The 27,349-nt window shown below is 37.6% G+C and overlaps 3 protein-coding genes across 10 annotated transcripts in view; all 3 read left to right on the top strand.

Moving 5' to 3' along the window:
* The window catches only part of camsap1a (calmodulin regulated spectrin-associated protein 1a), a 29,505-nt gene extending 20,941 nt beyond the window's left edge, over window positions 1-8,564 (top strand). For 5 of the 6 annotated variants that reach the window (XM_073871560.1, XM_073871559.1, XM_073871556.1 and 2 more), the window contains 7 exons: window positions 666-2,625; window positions 2,827-2,963; window positions 4,686-4,873; window positions 4,992-5,091; window positions 5,213-5,328; window positions 7,150-7,268; window positions 7,432-8,564. In XM_073871560.1, the coding sequence (XP_073727661.1) occupies window positions 666-2,625; window positions 2,827-2,963; window positions 4,686-4,873; window positions 4,992-5,091; window positions 5,213-5,328; window positions 7,150-7,268; window positions 7,432-7,722 (2,911 nt within the window). In that variant the 3' untranslated portion in view covers window positions 7,723-8,564. The remainder of the gene's footprint in view (window positions 1-665; window positions 2,626-2,826; window positions 2,964-4,685; window positions 4,874-4,991; window positions 5,092-5,212; window positions 5,329-7,149; window positions 7,269-7,431) is intronic. The other variant, XM_073871561.1, reaches the window with a different exon arrangement.
* Window positions 8,565-11,620: 3,056 nt separating this feature from the next.
* On the top strand, window positions 11,621-14,066 carry LOC129424447 (urokinase plasminogen activator surface receptor). Its single transcript, XM_073871714.1, has 5 exons — window positions 11,621-11,730; window positions 11,809-11,919; window positions 12,496-12,639; window positions 13,035-13,166; window positions 13,369-14,066. The coding sequence occupies exons 1-5, from the start codon at window positions 11,679-11,681 to the stop codon at window positions 13,566-13,568; spliced, it is 639 nt and encodes a 212-aa protein (XP_073727815.1). The 5' UTR covers window positions 11,621-11,678; the 3' UTR covers window positions 13,569-14,066.
* A 1,165-nt stretch (window positions 14,067-15,231) lies between these two features.
* Window positions 15,232-27,349, top strand: part of cdk5rap2 (CDK5 regulatory subunit associated protein 2) — a 50,221-nt gene continuing 38,103 nt past the window's right edge. For 2 of the 3 annotated variants that reach the window (XM_073871555.1, XM_073871551.1), the window contains exons 1-9: window positions 15,232-15,442; window positions 22,127-22,185; window positions 23,221-23,285; window positions 24,060-24,170; window positions 25,648-25,724; window positions 26,163-26,277; window positions 26,361-26,542; window positions 26,619-26,760; window positions 26,860-26,913. In XM_073871555.1, the coding sequence (XP_073727656.1) occupies window positions 15,390-15,442; window positions 22,127-22,185; window positions 23,221-23,285; window positions 24,060-24,170; window positions 25,648-25,724; window positions 26,163-26,277; window positions 26,361-26,542; window positions 26,619-26,760; window positions 26,860-26,913 (858 nt within the window). In that variant the 5' untranslated portion in view covers window positions 15,232-15,389. Of the gene's footprint in view, window positions 15,443-16,410; window positions 16,565-22,126; window positions 22,186-23,220; window positions 23,286-24,059; window positions 24,171-25,647; window positions 25,725-26,162; window positions 26,278-26,360; window positions 26,543-26,618; window positions 26,761-26,859; window positions 26,914-27,349 lie in introns of those variants that run through there. The other variant, XM_073871554.1, reaches the window with a different exon arrangement.

The following is a 27,349-nucleotide window of genomic DNA, read 5'->3' as shown; positions in this document are numbered from 1 at the left end:
AATCAACATGGACAATTTCACCTGCAGTGCTTAACCCATGCTCGTCTCCTGCCTCTTTCACTGTGTTTTTGCTGCTACAACTACTTTGTTGTTGTATCACATTCATTTGCTGATGCTAGTAGATGAAAATAAACAAAAATGCGCTTTGGTGGAAATGCACAGATGGATGTTACGTCAAGAAAATGAGGATGTGGAGAGTGTCAAAATAAAAGTACCTCATATCAATTTTTTATTTGTGTCATTGATGCATCGGATTGTTAAAAATAAAATGTATCCAAATCGATGTATCGTTATACCCCCAATAAATATCTCAGACAAAATTATAACTGGGTCCTCCAGGCTCCGCCTTTGAATAATGGTAATTAAAAGTAGACGCTAGTTGATTGCCATTAAAATACATACATATTATATTTATACATTTGGCTTAAGCTTTGCGACCTACAGTGCATTCAATTTTTAATTGTTTTAGTTTTCACTTCTCAGTAGGTGTGTTTTCTTGGAGTCAAATTCATGAACACTGTGCTGCTCATACAAAATACACTCACCCTAACTCACTTTAACCATAATGCATTGTGAAATATAATCCAGACGTGCTTTGTAAGAATCACTCTCAGTACATTTACAAAAAAAACCCATTTAGTATCTCCTCTTGTTTTCTGTATCAGACCCATCTCACAGATGGATACGGATTGGGAACGTTTATATGGCGATGATGTCAGCTTGGCTCGTTCCATCAGTAAAGACAGTTTAGCATCCAACGTCATCTCCATCACTCCACGACACCGCATAAACGGCCAGCCCTTGCTCCAGACTCATCACTATGACAACCAAGAGGAAGATGAGGAGCTAGCGGCTGTCATTAACCCTGAGGGTGCGGCTGGATCCAGAGATGCCCGACCTCAAAGTTTCTTCTTAGAACCGTTACAGCCTGCGCTTTTACGGCCAAACAAAGAGAAAACGGGGATAAGTAAACGGGAAGAGAGCGGTGAGGGGCGGGGTCACAGGAAGCCGTACACGCCCACAGAATGCATGCCGAATCGAACATTTACGCCAATCAACAGCATAGAGCAAGAAGACACGTCTACGCAGTCCCCCGGGCGTTCTGGAAGTTTCTTTTTGCACGACGATACCGAGTGTGTGAGGGGTAGCCCGGTGGGAGGTTGGGAGGACATTACTTCCGACTCTGAATTCGAGGAAGAAGCAGTGGAGGACCAGGAACTTGCCAAAGCACTGCTGATGCATGCTGGGAGGAAGTGCATGGGACGGGGAGACGTGGAAGAGGAATCTGCAAAGCTGCAAGAGGACGTTTGCTTGCGAGAGCGGGAAGATAAGGAGGGCGAGAGTGAGCGGGCCAGTCCTTGCCTCAGTACGGTATCTCAGGCCAGCAGCACGTCGACGTGCACTGGACGCATGACGAGCTTTGCTGAACGCCGCAGACATCGAGTCGGACTGCCTGATGGTTGCTATAGCACCGCCAGCTCTCAAACGACCACTCCTGATGGGTCAGAAAGCTCCCAGTTTCCCTCCGACATGAGCCCGAGCACACCTGTGGCGGCTGCTCGACCCGGCCTCGCTTCTGAACTCGTCCACCTGCGCATGCAGCTGGAGGAGAAACGGCGTGCTATCGAAACGCAAAAAAAGAAGATTGAAACTCTGTCGGCACGTCAACGGTTGCAGTTAGGTAAAGCGGCATTCCTGCAGGTTGTTAAAAAGGGGAGGAGCGACACATTGCCACACCCACTAAAACAGGAAATCACGTCTAAAGAGAAAGCGCTTGCGAAGGATGATGCATGTGTGGAGGTTTTAAAGGCGAGAGAGCAGTGTCAAGATAAAGAAGTACCTGTATCCCCATCAGTAGTGCATAAGGACAATCGTTTGAGTGTCCCAAGGAGCGACGTTTTGGACGATGAGGGCGCAGAGCCCGATCTTAGCGAATGTAGCCGCTCTATTGAGCTCCTGAACGACGCGATTGGAGCAATTCAGCAACAAATGATGCAATTGTCTGTCCAACAGGATTTGCTCATAAAACAGACTGTTCAGTCTCCACAAGAGCCCACACAAACACACGCAACCAAAGCAAACACTGTGTCGCATTTAAGCGAGCAGCATGACGGTAGGTCCCGACTCTCCGTGCATTTCACGGAGACCATTTCCACTGCAACCAAGCGTCCTCCAAGACTAAGCTCGAGTCGCACGCCTCGGACCAAACCTAGCGAACTCAAACTGAGCAAGGACATTCGTCCTGCATCCAAAACAAGCACTCCGACCACCAGCGGTGACCCCAGGCCCTCGCCGGGCGGCAGGACCCCCCGGGCCGAGAACGAGGAGGAGAGTGGAATTAAAGGCTCCAAGGGAATTACACGAAATACCACGTTCAGACCGCATGACCGACATGTTGACAGTCTCGACTCGAATGTCCCAGTGGTGGAACCATCACCTGCCGATCTGACCCGGGAGAGGAGCGAGTCCGGAGGCTCTGGAAAAGAGAACGTTCCCGTTCCGTCTGAGGAAAACAAAACAAAAGCCCAGCTGATTGAGGTGGACCTCTCCGAACTGGCTGACCCATCAGAAACCGGCACAGAACCGGATGGTGAACAGAAGTCCGGACTGGGTTTCTTTTTTAAGGTGCATTTTTGTATGTTATATTAATCTAATGTTTATTCATGATGTTATAATGTTGCATAACATTGGTATAATCACTAGGTCTCTCATTGGTTATTATTTTATTTTATTCCGTGCTATAAAGCTGTATATTAAACTTAAAGCATGCTATAATGACTGGTTAGGATGCATATCACAGTAAAAGATTTGATGTTGTGTATGTAGGATGATCAGAAAGCAGAAGACTTTTTGGCTAAGAAGAGGGCAGCGTTTCTTCTCAAACAGCAGCGCAAGGCCGAGGAGGCTCGAAAACGCAAAGAGCAGCTGGAGGTGGAGTCAGAACTCAAACGGGATGAAGCCAGGTACCAATCCCAGTCCATCTAGTGCAGGGGTGTCAAACTTCAGGCTCGTGGGCCAAATTTGGCCTGATACATTGTTTTATGTGGCCCGCCACAACTTACAAATTATTTCATTTATGTGGCCTGTGAGAGCTTACAAATTGTTTTATTATAAATATTATATATATGATTTTGCAGGGTTTTTCCTGCATTTAATGATTTTTCGGCCACCAAAAAATCTTTGCCCCGCCGAAGTCTTTTTTGAAAATTGTATGTGATTTCTGAGTGATAATTTATTTTGAATATATAATTTATAAAAATGTGTTTTAATTCATTTTTATACACATACACATTTCAATACACTTTGTCATTTTGCCCTGGGCTTCTACTTTCAAAGCTAGGTATTAATTGCTACCATAGTAATCAATTGCAGAGGTAAATATGCAATGTAATTAACTCTTTTCCCACCACCTTTCAAAAAAAGTTGCCAGTGCCAGCACCGGTATTTTTTATCATTTTTAGACAAGTTTAATACCTTCCAAAAAAATTTCTTCTATATATAAACTGAGTGGCAACCTTCCGATCTCTCTGATGAAGCCGATACTGAAGTGACTTAAACTGCAATTCGTCGACTGGCCACTAGAGGCACCAAAAGGGAGTCAATTCCCATAGACCCCCATGTTAAAATGCCCAATTTTACAGAAAAAATTATATGTTTACAGCCTGGTACACAAAGTGTTTTTGGTCTATATAGCTTATTTTGCCCTTCATGACAACTGTGAGTGGGGTGAATTTTTTTGTAATTCATCCGTTTAAATGATATTAAACTTTAAAGTTCTGCATAATTAAGGGCGTGGCCACTTGAGTGACGGGTGAACTGCCGCTGCTGCCACTAGAGTCGAGCTAGGCGGCCGTGGTTTCAGCAACCATCCACCTTAGCTTCACCCACGTCCCGCCTCTTTATCCATTTTTGGTTGGCCAAGATGGCTACAACAGGCACCGCCTACTATTGGCTTCAAAAACAATCTTCAGAAACCCAGAATGGGTAACTTCACGGAAACTACGTCCATATTTTTTTTTACAGTCTTAATGTAAACATACAATATGTCAAATGAAAGAACAGAGCCTCTGCTTTCAAAAAAATAAAAATAAACTCATCCTATCTTTATTTGTTCTCTTTTTATCTCCTCTCAAATATGGGTAGGTTTCTTCAAAAATACAAAATTTTAAGCAAAAAGCTGAAAGAATTGCATTTTTGTGAAGGACTTTTGATAGAGATCAGATTCGGTTTCAAAACATACATTCCGTTTCAGTTTGAACTGTTTGCCCTAAGGGGGTACTTCCAGGTTATATAAGTTGTGTAAGAGTGTAAATACGGATTGCCAGAAAAACTTGTCATAGGCAGGGAAGCGTTTTCTCTTAATTGACAAGTTAAAGAGATACATTCATATAGTCTTTCAAATACAACCAGCCTTTTGAGAGCACTCGTAAAACTGATGTGAAGAAATTGAGTTTGACACCCTGATCAAGTGCAAGCATTCACAAGGGAATTGCAAATAATTACAGTTAAATCGTAATATGTCAATATTTTTACATTTAAATAACACTATATTTACCCTATATCAGAAACCTGAGAACTCATCCAAAATGGACAGATAGGTATTATGTACTAAAAAAGAAAAGGTGTGTATAAGGACGAAAAAGTTTTTCTTTGTGTCTGCAGTAAATGTGTTTATTGTGTGACAGACGTAAAGCTGAGGAGGATCGTGTTCGTAAAGAGGAAGAAAAGGCTCGCAGGGAGCTGATCAAACAGGAGTATCTGCGCAGGAAACAACAAGAGCTACTAGAGGAACAGGGCGTGGCCAAACCACACCCACGACCCAGGAGGCTACGCCCCAAATCATTACACAGAGCCGAATCTTCCTGTTCTGCTCGTAAAAAGCTTATCTATTTTGTATTTGTGGCTGTGCACATGCCTGTTACCTGATACATTGGTAGTTAAGTAAGTTAAGTCACGTCTATCTCTCTCTGTGTCTCTCTTCACCAATCCAGCGGTTAGTCTGTGTTCTGCTCCGTCTGGATCTTCTCTATCATTGGCTTCTGCTGCTACTGAAGGTGACAGCGTGGCGTCGGGAGGAGCCAGTTCAAACAGGTGACGTCTGTCAAAGTTTACTGAAATCTCTTTGCAAATCTTAACTACTTTAATTTGTTAAAAACCGTGGTGGACTGCACATTATCAAGTTACATTAACTTTGTCTGTGTGTATGTTGCAGGGGGGAATCAGTGGAATCTTTTCCCATGTTAAGTCGGAATGCGAGCAGAAACATGGAGCGGGATTGGGACAATGGATCAACAGCTTCATCCATCACTTCTGTAGCAGAATACAATGGTGAGACATTACCATGCACAGTATACTCATAATCATGTCAGTCATGGGTAGAGTAACAGTGTTGACAGTATGTAACAGGACTGGCAGTCCTTCACAGAGAAACACTCTCGCTCTCTCTTTCTCTGGGCCCTATTTTAACAATTAACAACAGGAAAATGGTTTGTGCGCCTAGTGCACAGTCTAAAGGGGTTGTTCCTATTCTCATAATGAGTAATGGGTGTGTTTTGGGCATAACTTGCAGTAAACCAATGAGAGTCTCAGCTCTCATCCCCTTTAAAAGCCAGTTGCGTTGGCGCCATGCCGTTTCCCTATTAAGATGGCGTTGTTTTTATTTGTACTGAAATTTTTATTTTTTGTATTAAATCCTTTAAAAGTCATTTTCTTTCAGTAATGGAAGTAAAAATTGCAGGCTTTTAATTGCTGTAAATGTTCTCATCTCAGCATATCCACAGATACAAAGTCATCATATAAAATAAATGTGTTGGGTAGCATTAAAAAAAAGAAATTAAAAATAGATGCAATATTTGCATTTGTTTATAGCACAACATTTAATTACTTACAAGGCTACAGGTGAACATATCTGAAAACGTTTGTGTGCTGCTGAGCATCCACTTGTGTGATGATAAGCAAACGCGCGTTGTCGTCCCGCATATTATTAACACACTCTTTAAATAACAAAAACAATATTGCGCCATTGACTTTACACCATTGACCAACTAAAACCTGGTCTAAAGTCTAGTCTGTTTTAGTTGCCTCAAAAATAGCAACGACTAGAAATGTGCCCGACTAGAACGCCAATGGGTACAAAATTGGACGCAAATGTATTTGCTTAGTAACATAGTTTGACAGTAACTGTACATTCACACCGGCGAAGGCGTCGAAAAAAAATGTTCTGACTGCCCTGCCAATGACGCTTATAGAAAAATAGTGGACGCTCTCATGCTCAAATGCATTCTCTGGAATCCTTTTATGCCTTCCAATTGATGTCGCCGAATGTTTACACCTTCCGGTTGGTTCCGCCAAACCACGTCATAGCTCATTACCATAAACTTGACCAAATTTCAACTCTCCTTGACGCTCACACCGTCCAAGACGTGCAGTGCCGCTGACTGCCGGAGCTTGCCGCCGGCTCTCATTGAAAATGAATGACTTACGGTCACTTCCGGTGGCGGTGTGAACGCACAGTAACAGAACTGACACCTGAGTAATTCAGACAAGAAATCACGATTTTCATCTGTATCAGACACTTTTCATATTGTTGTGTGATCCATGATCAAATGTGAGTAGTCAATGTAAAATCCGATATAAATTGTGTTCTCGGTTTGTGAAATCACAGAGAAATGTGATATTAACCACCCAAATTTGAATTATAAAAATGGCAAGTAAATAAAATACGTGGTAAAATACCCAGTATTCTAAGCTCTCAAATGCTTGGAGGCGTGTCCCCTGTCTGTGCTGAAACCACGCCCACCTGCGGGAAAGCTGCCATCTGACTCAACTTTCAAATACCACTACAACCTGAATCATTACTTGCGATTGTGTTATGGGCGGGGCCATGCTTGGTGGCTCCAGTGCATCATTGAGCCTCCATTTTAGCCCCGCCCAAATAATCTTGAACACAGAAATGTGGAAAAACTGTTTTACAGTATATATCCACAATTCAATACTAAACAGTTCATAGTCTTTTTAACGTGTTACTGAAATATATTTCTAACATTTATAATGTGTTCAGAAACAATTCTCTAAAATGACTTTAAACAGACATTTGTGCAATATTAATAACCAGTGCTGTGTTTTTGTTTTTTCCTTACTTAATCCCAGGGCCCAGATTATTTAAGGAGCCGAGTGCAAAGTCTAACAAACCAATTATCCAGAACGCCATCGCTCACTGCTGTCTCGCAGGAAAAGTCAACGAATCCCAGAAAAACTCCATTTTGGAGGTGAACCATTTGTTTTACTATCATATACTACTCTGTTTTAGTATATATTTTATATATACACACAAATATATTCAATTAAATATACATTTCAGTGAGTTTATTATATATATAATCTGGTTCACACATGTTCGGTATGCATCAAATCGTTGTCTTGTATCCACAGGAGATCGAACGCTGCGAGTCCAATCACCTGATCATTCTTTTCCGAGACGGCGGATGTCAGTTCAGAGCTCTGTACACATACTCACCTGAAACAGAGGAGATCCTTAAACTCAAAGGTACCGGACCGCGATCCATAAGCCGTAAGATGATCGACAGACTATACAAATACAGCTCGGACCGCAAGCAGTTCACCGTCATCCCCGCCAAGTCCATTTCGGCCAGCGTAGACGCGCTGACCATCCACGGTGTCCTGTGGCAGGCCAAACGGCCGAGCACGTCCAAGAGAAAATGATAACCGCTTTCTTTTGGCCCATTGGATTCCTCTGCTGCTTTCTGATTGGCTACTACACTTTAACTAATTGAATTTTGCTGACGAGCAGGCCTCCTAATCTCCTATTGGTCTATGATCTTCTTCATTGCTTCCCCATTGGTTCGCACTGATCTGTGACACAGGAGTTCAGGATGGGTGGAGCTTCTCTTTGATTGACAGATGTGTTTTAGAAGGATTTCATTTTCAGTGTTTTTAGGCAGAAATCTGCATGTGGCACTTTTCTGTTTGGAGGACGTTTGATTTTACCGTAGTATTAATTTAGACGGGTACGAAAGACGGCCCTCGCACTACTTGAATTATGTACACACATGGGATCATTGCTATGGTTACGCAGGTGCGTATGAATGTGTGTATTGATGCATCCTGTGTTTTTGGGTTTCTCATACCTTTCCATATGCTGCTTCTTATAAGTGATGCAATGTATGTACAACATGAAAAGGTGTGTGTGTGCGTGCGTGCGTGTGTAGATGTTGAGCTTTTCAGTGTCATGGTTTCTTAATCTTCTCATGATGGTTCTGTATTATCTGTCTTTTTCTTTGCACTCTCATGTGTTTTCACACTGGTTACTGACAGTATTAATGTACTTTTGTAATTCTTCACTAAGAAACCAGATTGTCATAAACACATTGCCACTGAATGCGTGTGTGTGTGAGTGTGTGATTGGTAAAGAATTTGTGAGACTTCTGTGAGCAGGGGTTCTGTTACATTTGTTTGGATTGTACAAATCTTTGCTTTATCTTTATAATTATTATTATTATTATTTACCATATATTTATTTTAAAGAACACTGAACTTTAATAAATTATACAACTAAAGTGATGTCTTCGTTGTGTGGATAATTTTTGCAATTTAACGTATGTAAATGCATTTAAATTACTTATTTCTTTAAATATTATGCAAAATTAGATTTAAGAAAGTGTTTGGACCGTATGTGCCTCATTCATTCCCCTGGTGGCTGGCTGCAGTACAAGTCATAAAACCAACATGATCTCACAAAGTTCCATGGGATAGTCATGGAATTTTTTGCTAATTTTTCCGTGGCATTTTTACGGATCTTTGCATTTTTCCGTGGCCCTACCACGGACTTTCTTTTCCGTGGCATTCTCACGGATTGGTTAATCAACTGTTTTGTCCTATTTTCTTACTATTTTCGCTTCGGTTTAGGGTTATATTTGGTGTTTGCGTTTTGTCACTTTAAGTAAAAAAAGTATGTCACTTTAAGTATTGGTTTATACTATTTTTGACAGTTTGATAGCCAATCTGTGAGAATGCCACAGAAAAATGAGGAAAAAATTCTGTGACTATCCCACGGAAATTCGTGAGATCAGGTTGCATAAAACCTGCTCTCTCTCCATGCAAACAAACATGACTGCGGTTAAAATAAAAAATAAATTACACTTCCAATAAAATTTTCCGTACAAGCGTTTGGGCGGAAGTTTGATACCGCTACTCCGCCTCCGGGCTCCATGGACGATTCCTTCTGCACATGGCCTGGCTCCAAACTGACGTTTTTGCATAACATGTTAGTGCCCATCGTTGTTCATTTTATGCTCAGTTCATTACAATGGAAGGAATCGCCATGGCGTCCATTTTTTTCACAGTATATTTGGACATAAATGTGTGTTGGCAACCCTACAATCCACCCTCTTTCATTTTTAATCCCCATTAAACCAAAGCAGTCTAGATATTCTGATTTGATTTTATTGTTAATATGATGTCACACAAACAAAGCCCCACCCACAGCCACTAACTGACTGGTTAATTTTACCCAAAAGCTTTTCTAAATTTGTTTGTTAGCACATTGTAGCAGTAATGTGGCTAAATATTCTGTTGTCTTAGACTATATTCACAGGAATCAGATCTAGTTTTAACCAAAAGCGCTCACTGTCTGTAAGGGAGTGAGGAGCAGTAACTCATTTACATTTAAAGGTACAGACATGAAAAACACTTTTTTGCACCCAAATAGGGGCATTTTGGAATTGCTATAGCAAAGGATCTGTAGGGTATTTTGAGCTGAAATTTCACAGACACAATTTAGACACACTTGAGACTTATGTTACATCTTGTAAAAATAGACATAATATATCCCCTTTAAAGCACTGAATTTAGAAATTTTGCTCTGCTTTGTGAGACACGATTAAACCGATTAATTTAATACGTGTGCACATTTTGCAAAGTAAAATATAAAGATACAGTAGGTAACGTGGCATTTAAAAAGTATTGAAAGTTCCAACAACAACCTTCACACATGCACTTTATTATGCAATAAAACTTTTTGACTTGACAATAAACAAAGATACGTTTAAAAAATAAGCTTTGCATACGGATCCTCTTGAGCACTTGATCTTCTATGATCCTGTCAGTAAGCCTCAAAGATGGGTGCTGGTGGACACTGGGGTCTAGGAGAGAAAGATATTTTGTATTTTTTGCAAAAATTGTTTTCAGAGTATTTGTGTTCTCTTGTTTACCCATATGTCAAAAAATCTATGACCAAAAATAGGTTGTAATTATAAATATATGCTTAATACATTTTTAAAAGTAAAGCTTAATAATAAATATATTGTGGAATTAGAACATTTATTTAGTTTTAAAGATCATATATCAAAATTAGGGATGCATATCAATTAATCGCGATTAATCTATAGCAGAATAAAAGTTTTTGTTTACATCATATATGTGTGTGTACTGTATATAATAACTTTGTATAGTTAAATGCACACACATGCATGTATATATTTAAGCAATGTTTACATGTGTATATACATTTGTATATTTATGTATAATTTATATTATATATAAATATAAATACTTAATATATCAATATATTTTTTTCTTAAAATTATACATGCATGTGTGCATATTTATATATACATAATTATTATACACAGTTCACACACATATATGATGTAAACAAAAACTTTTATTCTGCTATAGATTAATCGCGATTAATTGATATGCATCCCTAATCAAAATATATTTCAAAGTGTATTTAAAGGCCAAGCATTTCTAATTTTACAACCCTTATGGCAAAACATTTCTTGGCAAAAGTACATTTTAAATATATGATAAATAAAGGTTTTGAAGTTGAAAATATAATTAACCTTTTCAAACCTGTTATGTTTACAGGTTTGTAACATAAACAAAGTTTTTCTTCCAATGCGATGTGAATATATTTTCTTGGATTATAATATATGGATGGTTAAATATATTTTAAATGCTTTATTTTATTTTAAAATATACAAAATATATATTGGTAAAAAATATATTTTTGTAAAGATATATATTTTTGGCCTTTTTTTATAAATTATTTTTAAAGGAGACATTTCAAAATAATTTATGATGTCAAATAAATCTTTGGTGTCCCCAGAGTACGTATGTGACATTTTAGCTCAAAATATCATATAGATAATTTATTATAACATATTAAAATTGCTACTTTGTAGGCGTGAGAAAAAAAATAGCAGTTTTGGGTGTGTCCTTTTAAATGCAAACGAGCTGATCTCTGCACTAAATGACAGTGCCCTGGTTGGATAGTGCAGATTAAGGGGCGGTATTATTATAGTAAGATCCCCTTCTGACATCACAAGAGGGAGCCAAATTTCAATGAGTTATTTTTTCACATACTCACAGAGAATGGCTTACCAAAACTTTTCACATTTTCTAGGTTAATAGACGCATAACACTTAAACATAGAAAACATCTGATTTTCATAATAAAACATTATATTTGAAATTGGATTTTTCTTTTGCTGTATGGGAGAGGCTCATTTCACCAATGAGGAAATATGAATGTAGAGTCGCCCCAAAACCACAGAAGTGAGAATGTAGGTTGGCTGCTATGTGTGTTCTTTTGAAAACCACAACCTACTTTAGCAGAAAATAAAATCTGTAGAAACACTGTTAGGTCCTTACTGTCGCATGATGAATCTTCACATCTCTATTGCTCTTCTTGTCGTTCTTCTCACTGGAGGTACAGAAAACATTAATATGTTTCATGCCTATTTTCATAAATGTCATTACATGTTTCTCTATTTATGCTTCTCATTAGGAAACTCTCTGACATGTTATCACTGCCTTGATCAGCAGGGCCGTTGTGAACGGCAGGAAGACTGTAGCTATGAAAGCATGTGTGCAATTATAAGAAAAGTAGAATACAAAGGTAATTATCATCAAGATATGCTTCTTATGCATGACTGATAATTGTCTTATAAATTTATGAAACATCTACATTAGTGTGTTAGTTCCCCAAATTTGATATGCTTGCATTTTCTGTGCAGAATCTAGTCAGCCTTTCTGAAATATTAACATTTGTGTTATTACGTTTTGTAGCATTACATTTTAAAACAACATTAACCTTAACAAACATAATGAGATTTTAGGTTTAACTTAATGCCATTGTAGGAGGGAAAGTGTCTGCTTGTCTGTTTCCGTTACATTTACCACTTAAAAATAAAGTTGTTTAGTTGTGTTATCACAAACCTGATTATCAAATGATTGCACACTGTAAAATAAATTCTGTAGAAATTATATTACTGGCAACTAGCTGCCAGTAACTTACTGTAGATTTTACATTTATATTTACTGGCAACAGTTTGTTCAAAGTTAAATGAACATGAAACATTTTCAGTCTTTATCTTCTACAGTAAGTTACTGGCAACCAGCTGCATAATACAGCAAATTTTTTGTGTATGGGAAATCAGAGCTGGTCATTTATATGCTGTATGTTTTTATGTAGATGGCACAATGACAGAAACCAATGAAACACGTTGTGTGACTGTGGATTATTGTGAGTCTTGGTCGCAAAGCTCAGCCCTTGAGAGTAAAACAGTTTCTGTAAAATGCTGCGATACTGACCTTTGCAATGACCAAGAAATCCCAGGTATTGCTTTGAAGTGTACTCATGACTTGGTGTAGTGTGTGTTTTGTTGGTTATGATTATGCTGTTTGGAAAATGTATGATATGGTTATTTTATTAGAATTTAGCTTTTTAATTGTAATTGTGGTGTTTAACATCTGCCTGCCTGGGACTACAAATGAAAACTAGCCGGTATGGCCAAATTTGGCATATTTTCATGATCAATGTGCTGCGTGGCTATGAATGTGCATTGTCCGATTTCTTAAATAAATAAACTCAACTCAACTCAACTCAAGTAATGTTTTTTTTTTAAAGAGGCATTCAGTTACTCAACTACCTGTCTTATAGCCCAAATACTGTCCTCTCATTTAATTTAATTACAAGGATTAAAAGTTTTTTGTCTTTTGTTTCTTTAACAGTTTTGAATATCCCCAATGGAAAGAAATGTTACAGTTGTGATTGGCAGAACTGCTCAAACACAGTAAACTGTTGGGGAAATGAAGATTATTGCTTTACCACAAATGAAGGTGTATTAACAGAAGAAGAAGGAGGTGAAGTAGTTTTTTCCTCTTAATTGTTTACCTGCCAATACATGTTTTGAAATTTTATATTATAAAAAAATAAGCCTGAGAAAAGTTCAGAGGTCTAGCATATATAGTTTTGATTCAATGCTGTTCATTTTATAGTTTGTCAGGCACTTTACTTCAGCTTGTCATTGATTTATGACTCCTCATCTGTTTTCTTTCTTTTCAGATGATTATTATTTTTCATATCAGTCAGAGACTAATAAGGGGTGTGCCTCTAAATCTTTTTGTGAAGGTGTATCAGATTATGATTATAGGAACATTACCATTACATGCTGTGAAGGGGACCTGTGTAACAGTGTTAAGAGCATCAATCAGAATGTCCTCATTTTCTTCTGGCTGTTCTTCTTCTACATCATGTTCCTCTAAATTCGGTACACAGCTTATCAATGCATCAACAGAATGGGACACATAAAATCAATTATCTTCTAAAATCCTTTACTTGTGATGGAAGTCATGACATGAGAAATTCAAAAATATAGTTGGATTCAACATCTGAGACCACGTAAAAAAATTTCCCTCAAAAGTTTAATATATGAGCAATAAAGAACATAAAATTCTTCACACTAAGAATCATGCTATTAGTGTAATTTTATTTTACTGAAATTGTATACATTTACATTAAAGTCATTTAGACCACAGACTCTTACCAGAATCATTGGGTCTGTTTCTCTAACTCAGCAAAACCCTCATAACCACAGACAGGAACACATTCATGCGTTTTCACACAGAGACAACTTCATTATACCTCTAACATTTTTATCATTCAATTGAATTTAAAAACATATTTCTCAGTTCAAAATTATTATTTTTTCCTGTAAAATCTATCTTCACTGTTTTTTTAAACACAAAATTCCACAAATGGTGACTATATGGTTGCACAGCAAGTCCTTTTTGACCCTGAAATCCAAACTAAAGTCTCATAATCTTATTATAAGATTTGGAGCAAATTAAAGTTTGATTTCAGTCACTGATTTCACATTGATTTCAATTATTGACTGGCCTGACTTAGTTAATATTAAATAAACCAAGGTAGATTTTCGAAAACTGTTCTTTATATCTATTTCTATGTAGAGAACAGTAAATAAAAAATACTTTTGACAGGGTCATATATATTTTGGGGCTTTGCACTTATCCAGCATTTCATTAGTCTTCACCCTACTTACCATATTAACACCCCCATCTACCAGCAGGTGGAAGCAGATCATCGTTTTACAGTTGTAAAACCTTTTGCACTTCATAAAGTTAACATTATTTAACATATTGCTATAACAAATTGAAGAAAAGTGAAACATACATATGCGATCTAATTATTATTATTACTATTTTTATAATAATATATCTGTTCTGCTTCTAAGTTACAAATAGACCCTTTAGCAAAATGCAAAAAAGATGCATTAGGGACGTAAATCTTAAAAAGATTTATAACATTTGACTGCCCGTTCAACAGTCTTGACTCTGGAAAGATAGGGCATACATCAGCAACTGCAACAAGGCATCGTTTAGCTAGTATGATTTATTAGTTTACCATGGTAAATATGAGCAAAACCTAATTAATAATCATGATCTAGAAAAGTATACTTTTACTTTATTTATATTAAATTAATCAAGAAACAGCGACAACGTCCCATAGGGCCCTAATGTATATTTATAAGCTTATTTTTCGTCATGAGAAGGATTCAATAAACGTCTGTTTGGACGTCATTAATATTCATAAACTACGTCATTGCCACTTTCATAAACCACCGCCCAACTTCTTGAACTTTGGCCGTTTCTCAATGCGAAGACCGCAACCTCCGGAGGTCGCATTTTCAGGCTGCATACGTCATCAATACTGTTTTATTTCAGAATTTTAACAATTATAAAGTTGACTAATTTTCTTAGTTTATCGTAAATTGTTGCAATATTCTTATGACTTGCGAATGTATTGCTCAGTTAACTTAAATAAACCAGGCTTGTTGACGTATGCAGCCTGCATATGCGACCTGCGGAGGCTGCAGCCTTCGGATTAAGAAACGGCCATTGCCCGAGCTCGCTTGGTGACGTCACGGATGTTAAAATGGCGGTTCCAACGTCTGCTTTGAATTTTCGTTCGTGATCTACCGCTCACAGTTTAAAAATAACATCACGGAGATCATGTTTTGAGAGGAATTGTTAACGGATGAAACAAAACACTCCTGTTAATCCAGAATGGATTCTGTGGTCGGAGAGGATCAAACCTTGCCGTTTGACATCAATATGAGGTAACGTTAATAGCGTTTTTCTATTCTGTCAGAGTCTGTCAAGCAGCAGTTAACGTTAGCATGCTAGCCTGAGGAAAAACTAAGAATATAACTTAACATAAAACAATAGTTCACACACAAATTTTCCAGTCTGATTTTGACTTTTTAATAATGGAAATATCCACAGAGAGGTTAACCACTGTTATGCATACTGTATAAATATGTTTAGTATTCATTCATTTGCAGCTTATTCAGCTAACTTTAGTTAAGTTCATACTAATGATTTGCTATTTTTGTATTATTCGTATGACTCGCATATAACTGTTACTGTTAATATAAGTTAACGTTAACGTTAGATTGATTGTGTTATTAGAACTATAAGTCAATGATGAATGTGACATTTTTGTGGCATATAGATAATGATTAATTGTATTCATTTTATGTTTTATTTAATTAATATGACAGATAAGTGCGGTCTGTGAAAGTTTCAGAAAGTCATAAATAGTGCTAACTTAGTTTATGAAATATAAACATTTCTGTAAGGGGCTTTCTGTTGGTTTCATTCGGTTTCGATTTAACTTAGTCTGAATGAAATGTTAGAAGTCTCAATTTAATGTATAAATCATAACCCTGTTAATATGCATAAGTTACATTTTAGACGTTTCATGTTTCTCATTGTTTTGTGTGTTTCTGTTATGGTCTGTTATGTGTCTCTGGATTAGTGTTTGATATAAATGTGCCTCGTTTGTTGCTGTCAATTTGAAAGAGCAAATCTAAAAGCCCCCGTGTTATAAACAAAACACAACACACATGATCCTCTGAGATAAATATAGCAGGGATTTGATCTCTGAACCATCCGAGTACTCCGAGTTGTTTTGACACCTAGTTGTAGGACAGATATTAAATGCAGTGCAATAAATATAGTGATAGGAATTAAATATAGCTTGGATATGAACAGTACTGTTATTAAGTAATGCAGAGAGGGAGAGAGCGCGCGCGAGCGTGTGTGTTTGATCATGCGCTGTCATACTGTAGCACGGAAACGACACATAGCGGAAAAGCGCTCGTGTTTATCATCTGACAGATTAATTTTTATATTTTACCTTTCTGTGGCTACCTGACCATGAAGGGCTGACAAAATAGGTAGGTCATTGCCCTGTAACACTTGTGAGGGTGCACTTTTATACCTGTTTTAGTTTAGAGATCAGCATGTTTTTGATTGGCAAGAGAGTTGAAGGCAAATTGAGTTTGAGGGTCAAGTTAAAGGTCTTGTCTGTCCTGATGGGTTTGTTTGTGTGCTATAAAGTAATGAGTACAAGTGCTGTAGTGTCGCCTTTATAAACCCAGGTGGTGAGCCTGTGGGGAAACCTAAGACGTAAGGTGATATCAGATGTGTGATAGGATAGGAGCCTTTAACCAATTAAAATATATATTTCTGAGACTGGACACTGAGTCTTGAATATGACTGGTGGTATATAAACCCTATAGTATAGAGAGCAGTTATATAAGAGAGAGTTTGTGACTTGTGGCTAGCACAACGCTAACAGTGCGGGAAAATATGAGAAGAGGAAGTTGTTTGGCTGTGATGTGTTGTGGAAAGCAGACAGCGTTGCATCCGGTTGGCTCCATCAGTCCTGCTCAGAACGCTGTGTAGATTGTGTGAAAAAAAATGTAAATAGTTGTATTGTTACAATGAGACACTTTAAAGACTTGTTTTAGTATAGTTGTTCCTATGCCAGTTTAGCTTCTCCATGTCAGTGTGATTCAAAGAGTGATGGAGGTCTGCATTTATTTGTATTTGTTTGTATGCTTTTGTTACTGTTATGTAAATAAAAGTGTTGATGTACATCAGGGTAGCTGGTGATAACATTGTAAAAAGGAATAGCAACATAAGTTTTTGTTATACTTTAACTTAAAAAATAAAATTTCAACTTGTTTATAACTTATGTCAACTAGTTAAAATATGACTTGCATAACCAATTTGATTAAACTTTTTTTGATTAAGCATTTCAGCTTTTTAAGGCTGAACAAAATAAAACATTTAAAGGAACAGTATGTAAGAAATTTATATCAATTAATCATAAAATGGCCCTGATATGCCACTAGACATTAAGAAATAATTTTCATGTCAAATACTTATATCACTGACAACAGTTGTCCGGCCAGGATATTGTCATTTAAAGGCTCTCTAAGCGAATAAAATGCGATGTCACTTTCTGTTGATGTTTGAACTGTTTTCAAACTCTCCCGTCCGTGCTTTCATGAATGCGCCCAACCCCCACCCCCAAATCCTTCTTGTCGTTAATTGGCTGGAACACTTTGTTATGTTTTGTTGTGCTAGGTTTTGCCACTATGTTGATATTGCCGTTTGTCGAGCCTGAGCTGTCTACAGAGATCTCGTTTTTTTACAGTTTGATCAGCGGACAGGCAGCAAGCAGATAGTGAGGAGATGTTTGCTGTATGTAACAAAAAATGTTTTATGGTCTAAAACGCGTCAATTCGCTTAGAGCGCCTTTAAAAAGTGGGAATTGCAGCCCTCAACTGATGTTTATGTTGTCATTTCGTGTATTGGCCACCAGTTGTGTGATTGCAGTACCAGTTTTAGCCACAAGTTTTGTGATTGCAATACCAGTTTTGGCCACAATCCTACATACTGTTCCTTTAAAAACCAACATGCAAATTGGTGGAAATTTGATTTTAATTATACCGTAAAGTTAAGTATTATGCTCATATCTTACCTCTTGCTCATGTTTTTATGTTTTATAGATACATTTTGCATTGTTCCCCCAGGATTTCTTTATTCAGAATCAGAAATATGTAAAAGTAAAAATGTGCATTATGATCTATGGACAAGCCTGTAACTTGGCAGGTTTTGGAACTGACATAGTGTTAAATGGCAGAGGTAATGTCAGGGTCACATAAAATATGTGCAGATAGTCCTCAGAAGGCTATGCAGATTTCTTGAGAAACTGGAATACCTGTCATTCACAAAGATCTACTGTGAATCTGTGCAAATTTTATCATGTTTTTTGGTACCAGTAAGAGTGCTGTCAACCGTCTTTTAAACTTTTTAACAGTCTAGGCCGGCCTCAACATAAAGGACTGCCCGGTGGCCCGGGGCCAGTGTGAGAGACGTTCGGGCCAGTAAACAGTATTGTCACTTGCCCGATTGGGCCAGTGCTTCGCTCTCATTCACTAAAATATATTTTCTGTATGTAATCTTATGTAATGTTACCATAGAGACACATTTTAAGCATTGCGAACGTTAACTTCTCAGATAATCCTTTATCTGGTCCACCAAACTTTACTGCCAAGTGTCTTAACAAATTATTAATAAAATGTATATGTATACAATTATATTCAACTTTTGAATTATTATTTTAAATATTTGACACTGAAATCTTTTTTTGATGGGGCCAGTAGAAATTTTGGCAGGGCAAATGAAAACCTGAATCACTGGGCCACTATAAAAAATTATTTGCGTTGAGCCCTGCAATAGGGTGTCTAAATTCAAAAGTTGGTCAGGTGTTTGGATCTTTGTGTGGTGTGATAGTGGGCACTCACACTATCCAAACCAATCTGCGCTCGGGCGCGTTTGACCCCCAAAGCCTGGTTTGTTTGACTAGTGTGATCGCTCTGCGGCTTGGTTAATCGCACCGCGGCCGGGTTGCAGAGGTGGGCCAGAGCGCGGTTCACTTGGGCTCAGGCACGGAAGGCTGTGGTGTGAGCGCAATCGCGCCTGAGCGCGATTCAAAAGGTGAAGACGTCAGTTGCGCGACCACTCACCTTCATCTGCCTTCGTAAAAACCATTTTATTTGAGCAGCCTGGTAACGTCAGTGTCCGAGCTGCACACGTGACAGATCAACTAAGCAATATGATGACATGTGAGAGGGCTGTCTGTAATCGCGCACCAAACGACTCAGAATAAAAAACACAGACTTATCTTTACGGAGGGTTCTAGTGTTAAGAGAGATGTTTACTTCCTGCTTTTTTTAAAACTATCGCATCTTAATGACGAAAGCGCGCCCGGACTCAGATCGATAAAAAGTACAGTGTGAGTGCGTGCTAGAGATGCGCGGTTGGCGGTTACAGCCGCGGACTCCGCGGATAAACCGCGGATCGGGCGGATGATGTGACGAAAAATAATATTTTAATTAAATTCGGGCCGGTGGCGGATCGACAGCTTGTTATTAGCTTTGTCCTTCAAAGCATGCGACCTTAAAGGTGAGCACTATGTCTATCAAGGTGGCAGGCTCAGAAGTTCGCGAAGAGAACTGAAATGAGACGGTCTAGCCTTCTGAGGATCCATAATTTGGGTCACCTGTTGCACGCACCCCCAGTAGCGCCCATCGCGCCTGTCAGCAATAAACAGCGGAGACATTTCTGACTTATTAAAATAAATATGTAATCAGAAAAATATGAATTTATTTTAGAAAATGACACATTGATGTAGATTAAACTATTCAACATTATATCAAATAATCAACCTTAGAAATATATGCAACATAAACCGAATAATATTAACACAAAACATAACTTATAATACTAAAACAGTGACAAGAAAAAGTTTTCTAAATACACTTTTATATAATAAAGGTTTTAATTGTTTGGGATAGCCTTGGCTGTTAGGGATCCATTCGTTCTATCATTAACAGCGCGGAGAAATGAGGACGCATTTTGACACAGCTCTTATCAACGCCGGCGAAGGAGGTACGTGGCAACCTCAAAAAAAAAGAGTTTTAAAAACAAAGGAAATAAAAGGTCAGAAAAGGGTTGCCTGGAATAAGTTTTACAAAGTGGTAAATCAGGATGACACCAGTGCAGACTATGTAATTTGTGCGTTTAATTTAGGCTATTTATTTATTTATTTTTGTCTCATGTCATGTGCGCCGATCGGAGACTGGTCTTTATGATTTAAAAAGAAAGCATTCAAGTGAACAGTAGGCCTACTAAACGAACTTGAAGCAAAAATAAATTTCAGCAAATGCAAACTTCAACCAAACATAGTAAGAGGTGAAGTATAGCTTTAGCCTACAGAAATGCTTATTGCATTAATTTTTTAATGTGTGCGAGGTCTGGCACGCCCTCCGCTAGCAACAAGCGGCTAAACAAGCATTAAATATTAATGACGTTGAGTTTATTGTTTCTATTAATTTATATTCACAAAACTTATCAACAAAACATCGATTAAAATTAAGAGACAAATTATCTGAAACGAAATTCATTTTTAAAGTAGAAAACAAAACTTAAATTAAACTCGAAAATAATGTCTGACCCATTACAATTCTCCCGTCATATTGGCCTTTACAACGCCCTATATGGCGTTTAAAATGACAGTCTATCTTTCGTAATAAGCTAACTAAATTTAAACAAAACATAAACACATTACAACAATATTCAAACCCAACAATACTCAAACATAAATATAAAATAGACATTATCTATGATGATCCATGTTAAAACAATCCGATATAGCGTGTATAATAGCTGGTTGGTAGATGTTTACTATTTTTGTCAAAACCTCCGTTGCAAACCTCCATTTACCTGAATAAAATTATTTTTACTTTGAAAATGATGCGCTGTCACGTTAACATCAGCTGTTCGTTTACATAAGACTCCATCTACATTTACACTCAGCGCAACGTCTGAGTTCTCAAACTAAAACAGGGTCTCCAGCGTTGACGAACGAATCCATTTATGAGGGTCGAAAACGGTGATGTAGTTTAGATGAAAGGCGTAAACGTAGCAAAAGTAACGCGTTTTAAAGGATAAACGCATTAATGTAAACATAGCCTGAGTTCACACACTGCTTATATTCTAGGGCTTTCTAGTCTCGCGGCTGTCATCAGCAGCGCCTTGCATCGCCCAGTCAGCGGATGGCGGGCGGGTGCGGTTTTGAAAACTGGTCAGAAACGTTGGTGCGGATGGATGGCGGACGGATGATGAGTTTTGTGATGCGGTTGCGGATGAAATAATAGCCCATCCGCGCATCTCTAGTGCGTGCACCTGGGGGAGTAGGGAGGGGTGACAATCGCGCTGGGGCTTGGTTTGGTTTGGATAATGTGAGTGCGCCCCCTAAGTTTATTGATCTCATGTGACAGCTGCTCAGTTGAGTTGCTAGGTGTCCTGATGGGTTGCCATAGATCTGGATGTCTGTCAGAGAAGCCCAGGATATTTGACTTTGTTAGGAAGTTGTTCAGAGACCTGCTGTAATAGACAAGAGTTACAGCTCACACAGACACACATATATACCCAGACAGAATGTGATTTTACTATGAGACCTTGTGAATTAACATACTGTATTCTGGATTTTCACATTTAGCTTTTGAAAGCCTAGCTGTTTAAGGTGATGTTCTTGGCAGTCAGTCCTTCACATTAAAAGGAATAAAAACAAACATAATTTTTGTCTCTGTTCCCAGCCTTGGGTTATGAATGACATCCATGGAATAGTCCATTCTCTCAGCGTGTGTGTTATGGTGCTTTACACAAAATAGTCACTGTATTGTTTAGTGTGCCAGCTGGATTTTTTCACCTCTTTCACGAATGTGTTTTTGGCTTTGTTTGTGTTCCTGTGTGTATGTTTTCTTTTGTTATTAGAGCGTGTATATGTATAACTTTGTGAGTGTATATTTTTTGTGAGTATTTTTTAACTTGTTTATACTCATTGTTAATTCACTGTTGTGTGTGTTTTTACATGACTACAGTATTTCCAGACTGCCAGAGTCTCTGAACGGCAGCAACTTCAGCATGGACAACATTACAGGTATGTGTTGTACACTTACACACACAGACCCGCAAGTCTTGTAATATGATTCCTTCATGAGCACCTCATGATTTTTGACACTGATTGATTGTGTTTCAAAGCCAGTCTGCGTTATACATTTATGAATAATATTAAATGTGTATACACAAACATTAACATGAAACTGAAAAGAGCAAATATCTGAACGTTTTTGTTATCATAACCATTTTGTGTTTGTGCAGTTTCTGCTAGTTGACAAATGTCTACTGGTTAACAAATTGTTACCAGTCTTTAAACAGATTATTACTAAAAGTGTAAATTGCAGTTAATTGTGATATGATACACTATTGATCATCTCCGCTAGCGATGCAATATTCTTTATATATACTTTATGTATACTTTAATATTACGTGCCTAGTTAATAAGCATCTACATTTTTAATAACTCACGAATGCAACCAAAATATATAACATGAATGTTTAATTAAACTCTTTAAAAAAGCCACAATCTCTGTCCCAATTGGGACATTTACAAACAACAAAGAAAAATTCACTTTTTAATGAAGAAATGTCAAAATCAAGCTTATGATGGCAACAGTCAAAGTTTTTATAATGTTTCAGCTAAACTAGGCAAAGGTTTTATGCCAATCTGTTTTTTCCAATCCATTTTCCAAATTCAAAATATTTCCAAAACCACAATTTGCTGATAGACGTCTTTTGCCTCTTTCGTTGTGTTTTCGCTGCTACAACTGCTTGGTTGCTGCATTGCATTCACTTGCCGACACTAGCACGCAAAAATAAAATAAAATGCACGCTTTGGTGGAAATGCGTAGATGGACGTTATGTCAAGGAATGAGGACCCGGAGAGTGTCAAAAAAGTTAAATAAGAAAGAAAATAAACCATTATGTTGTTTCCCCTACAGTCAGATCTGTGATAAAGATACTCACACACTGTCTCGTGCATCTGTTTTCTTTTCTACATTTTGTGGTGTAACAAACTGAAATGAACAGTAGTCTTTGTTGTTCATTTATTCATCTATTACCTTTTCGTCTGCAGTTCCTCTATTTCCAGAGCAGAGGATGTCTCCTGCCAAAGCTTTGACCATGAAAGACTATGAGAATGTAAGTAAACAATATTGAAACATTCGTTTTAATTTGCTTTCTTTTGCTGTCTCACAACCTATTTAGGTGTGAATATGTAATATTGTTCAAAGTTCGATTTGAGGGTTTTAAGTTTGCTAAAAACGACTTGTATGGCATTTTTGGCATTGCAGTAAAGTGCTTTATTTATGCTTTAAATGCTGATCATTTTAACAACGTGTATAATGTTGGCAATGATCATATTCTTGAATGCCATTAAGGGAAAGCCATTTATTTTTATGTAGTGAGATACAGATCTGTAAGCATTTCTGTGGGGAATGTGTGTGTATGAGAGAAGGAAAATGTAAAAGCAGAAGAAAGTTTTCATAGGTACAAACTACCCATTACTGTGGTATTTGTGTTCGATGTTATTCCAGTCTCTCTCTCTTTCCCTCTCCTCCTCTTCCCCCTCTTTCTGACCCAGATGTTGAAGTGAAATGCCCAGAGATACAATGAAGCACAGTTCACTGCCCTGCTAACACACACACATCTCTTATTGTTGAACATATAAACACATACACAGTCTGTTATACTCGCTGTTTCTCCTTAAGCTCTCGTCCCTTTCGTCCCCATTTTGCTCTCCCTCTGTTTTTATATAATGCTTTGTTTATCAAGACAAAATATTATAAGGAACACAGAAGAGATTCAGTAAAGGTTCATTAAAAAGATTAATGCACATTTGTGTGTCCACCCATGTGTGTTTGGTGGGTTAAGTGTTTGTGTGTCTATGAGGATTAATTTCTCTTTTCCTCTTAGCAAATCACCGCTCTGAAGAAAGAAAACTTTAACCTGAAGCTCAGGATTTATTTTCTGGAGGAACGTGTACAGCAGAAGTGTGATGATTCAACAGAGGACATTTATAAAACGGTGACTGACACCACACAGTCCTGATTCACACAGCTTTTGTAAACGTTTCTGACACATAACAGAACTGCTAGGATTCTGTCTGAGATTATAGCAATTTGTGTCCTGTTTTTTAATAAATAGTTTACTACATTGAGTATTTCCTTTACCCTCCTAAGACCCGAGCTTTGGTTGTCTTTTTTCAGATTTCTACCAGCTATTTAGGATTAGGAAGAACCAATAAATATAATAAGCAAATATTTTTCTTTGAATATGAAGCAATTTAATTGTCCATGTTTGTGTACAACAGGTTCCAGTTACACAAAATTAAAGGTGACATAGAATGGTTGAACGGAGTATTTATCCTTGTTCTGTGATGTGACATGTAGACAAAAAATGTTTTGTTTGGGTCTGTAATGCCTTAAAAGCTTCCTAAAAACCTCTCTCAAATAGCTTTATTAGGGTGGGGGATTTTAAACAAGTGGTTTTGCACCTATTTGGCTCCCCCTACTGGCTTAACTTGCAATCTCATTACTGATTGGCTGACTTTGCTGCGACTCAAAATGTAGCCAATTATTTTAAAGTGGAGGGGCAGTTAGATGCCTGTGATGTCATAAGCATCAGTTTTTCAGATTGGGCCATTTTCTGGCTGACATTTCTAAAAGAGGAATTTCTATTAGACTAAGATGTTTAGCATGTTTAGCACTTTTTGTATGTTTGTGAATGCGGGTTGACTACCATTATTCAACAAAGACAAGGTAAAAATGGTTTTTCATTCTCTGTCCCCTTTAAGTATTATGGTGCAATCAACAAAAAAATGTGATGTCCACACACAAGTAGACATCTAGGTCTTAGGAGGTTAAAGGGGACATCTCATGATAATCTGACTTTTTCATGTTTAAATGCTATAATTGGGTCCCCAGTGCTTCTATCAACCTAAAAAATGTGATAAAGATCAACCCAGTAACTTAGTTTTGGTAAAATATTCTCTGCATGCATGTGAAAAAATAGTTAATCGAAATTTGCCTCCCCTTGTGATGTCAGAAGGGGATAGCACCGCCCCTTAATCTGTACTATCCAACCACAACACTGCTATTTAGTGCAGAGATTTGCATTTTGAAGGACAGACCCAAAAATGGCACATTTTTCCTCACACCTACAAAGTGGCAATTTTAACATGTTATAATAAATGATCTATATAATATTTTGAGCTAAATGTCACATACGTACTCTGGGGACACCAAAGATTTATTTAACATCTTAAGAAAGTCTTGTGAAATGTCCCCTTGAAACCTGTCATGAATTATCTAATATGATTATCAGGAGCGGGCCACCATGAACTAAACTTCATGACATCTGATTTGCTGTAACCTGGGTGTGAAATAAATATTATTTGGTTAGAGCTGTGTGAAATGGGCCTCACAATGCAATGTTATTCAATGACCTCAGTTTGTTGATTGTAAATCGTATTAGTAATCTCTGTGTCTGTGTGTTTGTGCAGAACATTGAGCTAAAAGTAGAAGTGGAATCAATGAAACGAGATCTAGCAGAGAAACAGGAACTGCTTGTGTCTGCATCGTAAGTGTTGCCTATTCTTAAAATGTAAGCAATCACAGAGCTCCTAAAACAGTGTCTTATTTGGTTGTGACGAAAAAAAAATCAAGCGTCTATGAAAATAAAGTGTCTGTGCTAAAGTCATTTTTTTTGTTTTCTACATAAATCTTCCTACATAAAGTAAAGAACATTCTGTAAAAATATAATCTTAACGTCATGTTAAAAATTTAAAACAATGAGTGAAATTAAACTTGGATGCTCCAAATCTCATTATTAGACTATGAGAGACTGGATTTCACAGACAATGTTACATTTCTTTATATTCTCACAGTGAAATATTATTGGTCCAAAAACATGTTTCAAATATTCAGCTTTTATTTAAACTTTGTGTAATCAATCATGTTAAATATTTACAATAAATCATGTAGAAGAAAAAGAGTAAATGTTTATGTGTTTGTGTAGAAAAGCGCTGGAGAGTTTAGCCAATCGAGGTGTTGATGATGGCAGAGAGCAGATGCAGAGAAAAATGGACTCGCTCAGAGAAGCGTTTAACGCTCGGATTCAAGAACTGGAGGAGGTAATAAAAGAAAAACAATGATGTTTATGGCAAATGAGTCTCTTTCAATCTTACATGTTAATGTTCCCTCTCTGTCTTTCTAGTCTCTGCACGCGGCTCAGGAAGAACTGGAAAACATGGCCATCATTGCAGAACAGGAGAAGGTGAAGAATATTGGGTTGGAGAAAGAGCTACAAGCTGCCAACCAATCAGGACCCTCTGGAAATTCAGACTCCGCCCCTGAGCGGGTTAAAGAGCTTCAAAAGGTTCTTCAGCAGAAGGAAAGGTACTGTGATTTTTAACTTAAACTGAAACAGTGTAATGTTCATTGATTAAGTTTTAAAAGTACCTGTTCTGTACAGTGTTATTCAGCAGCTGCAGGTGTCACTTAAAGATCAGGACACCTTGATTGGAGAGCTTCGGGGGAATGACTCGGATAAACCAATAGCAGAGCAGATGGCCCAGTTGAACACACTTATTGGACAAAAAGACAAACAATTACAAGTTAGTGCTTTCGTTTTGTAAAGTGGTCTTTTTACAAACTGTACTATATATATAATACATGCAATGACTGATGTTCTTGTGTTTATTTTGGTTTATCAGGCTCTTACAGAAGACCTAGAACGTGAGAGAGAAAATGCAGAAAGAGACAAACAGGTAAGCAAAGCAAGTTTGTGTTTTAATAATACATTTAAAGGGGTCATTTCACAAGACTTTTTTTAAAATGTCAAATAAATCTTTAGTGTCCCCAGAGTACGTATGTGACGTTTAGCTCAAAATATCATATAGATAATTTATTATAACATGTAGGTGTGAGATAAAATGTGCTGTTTTTGGGTGTGTCCTTTAAAATGCAAATGAGCTGATCTCTGCACTAAATAGCAGTGCCGTGGTTGGATAGTGTAGATTAAGGGGCTGTATTATCCCCTTCTAACATCACAAGGGGAGCCAAATTCAATTACCTATTTTTTCACATGCTTGCAGAGAATGGTTTACCAAAACTAAATTACTGGATTGCTCTTTTTTTTTACATCTTCTAGATTGATAGACGCACTGAGGACCCAATTTTAGCAATTAAACATGGAAAAAGTCA

The sequence above is a fragment of the Misgurnus anguillicaudatus genome, chromosome 9 (genome assembly GCF_027580225.2).
Source record: "Misgurnus anguillicaudatus chromosome 9, ASM2758022v2, whole genome shotgun sequence".
Classification (NCBI taxonomy): Eukaryota; Metazoa; Chordata; class Actinopteri; order Cypriniformes; family Cobitidae; genus Misgurnus; species Misgurnus anguillicaudatus.
This window is presented reverse-complemented; position numbering and strand designations above follow the sequence as displayed.